At 38.3% G+C, this 7347-nt stretch overlaps 1 protein-coding gene across 2 annotated transcripts in view; it reads left to right on the plus strand.

Annotated features, from left to right (window-relative positions):
- Positions 1–5727, plus strand: part of LOC119651226 ((11Z)-hexadec-11-enoyl-CoA conjugase) — a 71589-nt gene extending 65862 nt beyond the window's left edge. For both annotated transcript variants that reach the window (XM_038054696.1, XM_038054697.1), the window contains exons 4-5: positions 53–399; positions 4599–5727. In XM_038054696.1, the coding sequence (XP_037910624.1) occupies positions 53–399; positions 4599–4831 (580 nt within the window). In that variant the 3' untranslated portion in view covers positions 4832–5727. The remainder of the gene's footprint in view (positions 1–52; positions 400–4598) is intronic.
- The last annotated feature ends 1620 nt before the right edge of the window (positions 5728–7347 follow it).

Consider the following 7347-nt stretch of genomic DNA (forward strand, 5'->3'; position numbering starts at 1 on the left):
GTGTCATATGGATTCAGGAAGTGATTTTTAAAATTCCTTTTTATCCTTCCAGCTACTACATGTTTTTGATGCCAGTATTCTGCTTCTTCCTGCCAGCTTTGGTGCCATACTACCTCTTTGACCGCCCATACTGGCATGCGTTTTTCATTAGCTCAGTTTTGAGATACGTAATTTCACTTCATTTCACCTGGTTGGTCAATAGTGCTGCACATATCTGGGGAATGAAACCATTCGATAAATTCATTACACCAACTGAAAATAAAATGGTTGCTATTTTGGCTAATGGAGAAGGTTGGCATAACTACCATCATGTCTTCCCATGGGACTACAAAGCAGCTGAATTGGGAAGTTATATGTACAATTTCTCGACAGCTATGATTGATTTCTTCGCTCTGTTTGGTAAGTTATAAATTTTAAGTATTCCACATTTAAATTTAAAGATTTTAGAAATGACGGAACTCAAAAGAGATGAAAGCCTTATTTTGATGTTCCATCGCTTTCATCGGCAATAGATTAACTAAAACAACAGGTGAAGTTACAGTTAATATGCCACCATGCAAACGTAGCTACCCTCAAAATGTTCGCCTTAACATAACTTTATGCCAAGGCAGCTTTGATACAATCCGGACTGGGCTTCAACATGTGTATAGCCATCTTTTATATTGTATTGTATTAGAAATTTCAAGTGCTTCCCCAAGGGCAAATACACCCGGTTTGCTTTTGCTTCCAAGTTCTTCTTATTTATAATGTTCAAAAGTCCGTTTCTGAATACAATACCACCAGTTCATCCATGTGTCATGCCAGAGCCTTCGGGTAGCTGTCAAAAAGCAAGATACCGAGGAATATTAGTCGTCGCTAATGACCTTCCAAATGCATTCATCACAACTATACATTTCCAGCACGCAACTACACCTCTAATTGTCGCGTTCAAGACGGAGGGCCTTTTTCGGAATCATGGCTATCATTCCCTCCTTCTACCCCCTGGAAAACATATCAGATTTCTGGGATTTATAGTAAAGGAGAGCAACAATTCTACAAAAACTGCAGTGTTTGCAAAGAACAATACCACCGAGAGATCGTCAGCCTTAGTTGTTTAAGTGCGTTGATAACCAAAATGATTTCAGTTAGTTTGGATGAGCGGTCTGGATTCCCAGCTAGCGGTCTGGATTCCCAGATAGCTAGCCTACCCTGCCTTAAAAGGCACATGATGAAGACCGTTGAGGGGATAGAGGACTTGAGACTCTATTTACTGTTAGTGAAGATATTGTTAAGATTCCACGATTACTTTACAATTCGTACATGGAAGAGAATCACCAGTCACCCGACTAATCCCTAATTGTAAAAACATTATGGCAAAATGAATTGATGGATGTCGACACAAGAGACAGTTGGAAAACAAGTCAAGCCGCTTATCTCTAACTACCAGAAAGATGGCCAATCCAGAAAAAGTTCAGTTATTACCTAGATCGCCGACATAAGCATCTTCATTTTTAGCAGATTTTCGAGCAAGGAGAAATTCAGGAGCGCTTCTGGAAAAACTTGAATCACCCGTATTTTGAGAACCGATACTTGCATGGGATCAAAGTAGTATATCACAGGTGCTCATTATCATTCGCCGAGAATATTCAACTCTTCCTCGGAAGCAGCGTAACAAGTCAAAGGCTGCACAATGCACTTCTAGAACAGCAACCTAGACAATTTTATGCGACAATTTAGCGAGTCAAGTGGAAGAAATCTGGGACACATCAGACAAATCGGAGGCTATTGGATACGATTTGACGGTCTGCATATGGTTGGATCAGCAAATGCAGCATGCTCTGATAGTTATTGCAGAAACAATTGTCTGAATATCCACGCAGCCTGCAGTTGCTGGTAGTAGTGTAAGAGTCAATCTGCCAAAGATTAGCATACCCAAGTTCGAGGGGATTATCTACAATGGTAGCGATACTTCGACCTATTTACCTACACAGTAACTAATCTGCAAGTAACACCAGGTGAGAATCCGTGGTATTTGAAAAAGCATCTTGAAGCCAAGGCGCAGCGTTTATCATAATACGGCATCTAACCTTGTCAGATTCAAACTATATAATTCCGCAGAAGTTGTTGGCATACAGATACAGTAACTCAGAACTATTAGCGTCAGCTTTCCTTAGCAGAACGTTGTCGCAACCATCGCAGTCATCGGACTTAGCGTCAGTGGCAGCTCTCAAATCGTTACATGGTTTGGAGAATCTGGGAACTTCGCTAGAAATCTGGTATCCAATACCTACATATACATATTCTAATAAAAAAAATTGGGCAAGGCGACCCTCACACTATACGAACAATCTCCTTAGAAACACGATTTCAGTCACTGGCAGCTCTGAGCACCAGAAATACCAAGTCAGATGACAACAGAAAAAACTAATAAGAACAGTAACAACAGTCACCACCGCTAGTTTGACCTATACAATCACAATATGAAAAGGTGCATCAACTCTTTGCGCGCAGTAACCATTTGCGTTTGTGGTCAATGGAACGTTTTCATCAGCTTCGAAAACAGAGGATTTGCATGTCTGAAAAGCGGTCATTTGGCTTCAACATATTCTTCGGGGGGAAGCACGAAGCACTACACCCTAGTTTATTTCACTCCTTGAGAGGGATCATCAACCAAGAAAAATCAGGCACTTGGAAAGAGTGGTACCATTAGTAAAAGTACTACACTGCACTCAAAAAACGACCAGCAAACAGCACAGCTACATATTTCTTAGTGCAGCACCGGTTAACTGGCAAGGACAAGATGAGAGTACACTCAGATTCTGGCTATCAAGCCAATAAAGTATTAGACAAACTATTAAGAAAATTAAACATACCACTAGCAAATAATTCGGGATCAATATACCTACAGTAAATGGGACATTCCGAATTGGGATTTATCCAAGAGTGAGCATCGAAGTTTAGTCAGGAGTGACCACTTATTCAAACAAAGTCGAAGCGATTGTTCCTTCTACGGACGTTTGATCTACCTTCTTGGAATATACTCAAAAACATCACATTTGAATTGAAGAAATGTCAATCGGAACCCCAGCTTAAACAACGAGAGATTCTCTGTAAGTCGGCTATTTCCGCAAACTTGAGAAGAACTAAGACCTAAAAATGTAATACATACAATCTATAACGAAATATCTCATTCGGGGTCATCACTAAGTGTTCAAGCCAGGCAGCAGCAGTTAAAGGTCGCATTCGATGCATTAGGAAAGACTTCTACGAACATCTCCTTGAACAACATATTATGTGTGTGACCAACCGTTCATGTTCACGGTTTTATTGTAATTTCAACTACCAAAATTCGTATTCAAGCGGGTAAACCTATAGATTATGTATCGCCAAATTGGCCTACAAGAATGAGCCAGACGCATACATCTTATTTGGTGGAGGAAAGATTCAGACTTATCTTTAAACGGCTATGAACTAAGGTCACTTATTGAACTACATTCGCACCATATTTAGTTACAAAGTGCCGTCAGAAGCCGACATCTGAATACGACGCAGAGCATCAGTTGCTTTACGAAGTTTTCCAAGGAGATAATAGTCTTACAACTGTAAATCCAAAACCAATTAGTGTCCCTACTAAAATGGGAGGTTGTAAGGTTCCAATCATAAAAACCTAATGCGGGGAATCCATTTAAGGATTTTGAATTGTATCTTAATGACGGCATCAATGATGTCAATAAAGACACGAGGGCTGATCTGACTAATGGATTGACCATTGAACAGAGCGTAGCAACTATAATACATTGACAATCGTTTTGAACATAACACGGCTCTTCGACCCAATGGGTGTGATGGCACCAGTGATAATTGTTTCTAAACTTTTGCTTCAGTTGTTCAAATCGCCATATTTCATTCACCATCAAACAAGGCCAAGTGAACTCAACTGACAATCGAACAGATATTCTGAAAACAGAAACAGCCCTAGCAAAATTTCTCGACCATCACTTCCGGTTCTAAGGGCAATTAGTTATTGTAGTCATCATTATAACTCATTCGGGAAGTTTCGGTCATCGCGTACTGTTTTCGCGTCATACATAACATCAAATTTGGGAGAATCAAACAGGAGTCACCAAATAATGTTACGACTTCTTGGTTGTTCTCCTTGCCGTTTACGATGCTTGTATCGCAAAACTGCGTTGCGCCAAGGAACTTTTTGCCCTGGGTGAAACTCACTTGATTAGCTAGCTTGTCGCAAATATAGTTAGATCGTCTCTAGCAGCGTCACCAGAGATTAAAGGAAAAAGATGGCTTGTATTCCATAGACTTGGATGCCATAGCCAACCAATTACTGCTCCACAGCGGATAAAGAAACAGCATTAATTCGAATTCCATGACGCGGTTATATAACCATTTTATGAGAAATCCTCGTTCACAAAATAGTTTCAAACTAAAAACAATTTTTTGTTATTAACAAAACCTAAATAGAACGTTTGAGTGAAGCTGTGATAGTTGAAATAAGAAATTCAATAACCGTTTTCTTTTGCTTGACAAGTTTTTTTTTTATTTTTCGGCGATATGAATAGTTACAACCCTTTGCTAATTTTCTATTCTTTATTCTTCAATAGGCTGGGCTTACGACCTCAAAACAGTATCCAGAGACATGATCCAAAAACGTGTAGCACGCACTGGCGACGGCACTCACCAGGAATTCAATGCAAAAAGGGACAAGGACCTGGTGATGGAACTTAACGTGAAACATAACCACGAAGATTTGGAGAATCTAGTTTGGGGCTGGGATGACAAGGATATGCCAAATGAAGACAAAGTGGATGCTTGCATACTCAAAAAGGAGGAATGAAAGTATTCTATAAAATAAAATAGGTTGTTGATAAATTAAAATTGCCCTAGGCTGTAGTGAGTTAGAAATTAAAAAAATTAGAAACAAATTTTTAATAGAAATGGTAGCACTAGTTTTGACACATCTGATTGTGCTTGATACCCTTGTAGAATATTTGCGGAATATCTGATTTGCGGTGCAGGGAAAGATCATTAAGTAAATGGTATAGCTAACCGGATAGTCCCTACGGACCCGACTAAAACCCTATATAATACTGGCTGGTATACTTAGATCCCATTGCAGATGCTCTTATTCTTTGAACAGTCTACAGCTGTCAACCGATATCAAGTTTATAAAAAGATAATCAACTGCAGAAAATGATAAATGTACAAGACAGCATAATGTCATGCAGTTGGCACAAAGTAAGTGATTGGACTGATAAAACTTAATAAATCAATTCAATAATCATATTAATTTTTCGAAATCTCTTTCACATGAATAAAGAGAAAAAGAAATTTATTTATGAAACCAATGGGAGTTAGCATATAAATCTACAAAGATTCTTTAAGCAATTACGATTTTATCGAAACAAAAAATCAGAAATCTACTATGGGGGTTATGATTGTGATTTATTTTTAATGCTACAGTTACCATTCAACTTTTAAAAGTTTTTATGTAAATATCTAAATTTTTCAAATATGAAATAAGTTTTAAGTTGTAGCTGAATAGAATTGGATATAACGTTTTTATTGATTGACAATTTTATGTAAAAAAAATTATATCAGAATGTTTTGCATAAGAACTGGTTGTTGTTATAAATAGGTAAAACATGAGGCATTGTGAAATATTAAAATATGTATTTTAACAGTGATTTAAGCAAAAAATAAAACACGGTCATTATTGTGTGGTCTTATAAACTGTTGTGTTTTTATTTCCACAACCTATTTAGAACTTCAGAAGATATGTACATCGCTTGACATACCTGTCACAATTATTTCAGATTAATATAAAGCCTAAAATATAATCTTTGCTCCAAATCCTATATTTACGGTAAGCATAGTTACTCTGAAGTAAAAGACAAAGTAACACAAAAAAAAATGCAAAAAAAAAGTCGAGAGGCTAGTCCCTAACGAGAACAACGGTACGGCGCAAACCCGTACCTCAGTTTAAATCAGATCTTCTTCTTCTTCAGCCTTTGACCTGTTCATAAGCAGGGTCGGCTCGTCTTGATCGGTTGTGCCAATATGTTCTGTCAAAAGCCTGATCTGGATGCAGTCGCGAGACTTTCAGTTCACCATCCAGCGTATCAAGTCACCGTTGTTTCTACCGGGCCGGTCGGTCGTGTTCCATTGACTTTGATGTTCCCAATAATCTTGGCAAATGAGTGTGCATTACCGCGAATTACGCTGCCACACCGTTCATAAGTCGATGACAAAAAACGGCAGTTATGGAATACCACTTCATCCACGTAGCACCTACACCTAAGCAACTTCATAAGGTAGTTCACCTTTGGCTGATATCATTCACTTCGAATATGCTTACTATGCATGCGTTGTAGAAATGGTTATAAGTTTTCTTAAAAAAGGACGCGATGCTTCATATTAAATTATAACAAAAATTGAAATACCGCTCATTGGAGTATATCGAAGACAGTTTTGTGTTCGCATATTTCGTCCTGTTCATCCCATTACTCGGGGCTTACTTCTTGAACAGCACTGACTGTGACCATAAAACTGAAGCGTTCGTCATCAATGATAGAAACAGACAAGCCGGAAAACCGCAAGCTGGACGCTTCAGGTATAAAAGGTTTTGTGTATTTCTTTTAAAAAGGCATTTGCATTTGTCTCATTAGTACGTAACACGTAATATGCGCATGTATCACGTGAGAATATTCACTTTCGCGTGATATTGACATTCAAAATCTTGAATTTCCAAACATGTGAAACTTTGATCTATTATAGATTTGTTAGTAATAGTGCGATTTCCATAAAACTTGATAGGATCAAGCTCTATATCATTGCCCACATTGCAAAATTTCGTGGTGCTAGGATGAATTTAAAGGGGGTTCTGCACCCAATTGCTCAAATTATATTAATATACTATTATTAACTTTATTTGAAAGGATGTAGGTGTGGAAGGTAATATGCACCCTAGCCACCATATAGTGGCAGACTCTTGATTTTTTCAGATTTTTCGGTTGAGTAGCTTCTGAGAATGGCCCCGTTAAATAAATGATCACTTTCAACCCCCCGAACACTCCGCGTTTCCACCAAATGTCAAAACTAACACCAGGTTCAAAAAATACTAATCGAGGCCTTTCATTTGATACCCCGCATGACTATATTTGGTGAAAAAAAAAATTTACACCCCCCTTAAATTCAATGTAAAAGTATGTAAATCACTATATGCGTGAGCATTCACAGTTCCCACCTTTCCACCAAATTTGGTGTCAATCACTGCTACAGTCTCCGAGAAAAATGCGTGTGACGGACGGACAGACAGACCGGCAGACAGACATTGAACCGATTTTAATAAGG

Source organism: Hermetia illucens, chromosome 3 (genome assembly GCF_905115235.1).
Source record: "Hermetia illucens chromosome 3, iHerIll2.2.curated.20191125, whole genome shotgun sequence".
Taxonomy (NCBI): domain Eukaryota; kingdom Metazoa; phylum Arthropoda; class Insecta; order Diptera; family Stratiomyidae; genus Hermetia; species Hermetia illucens.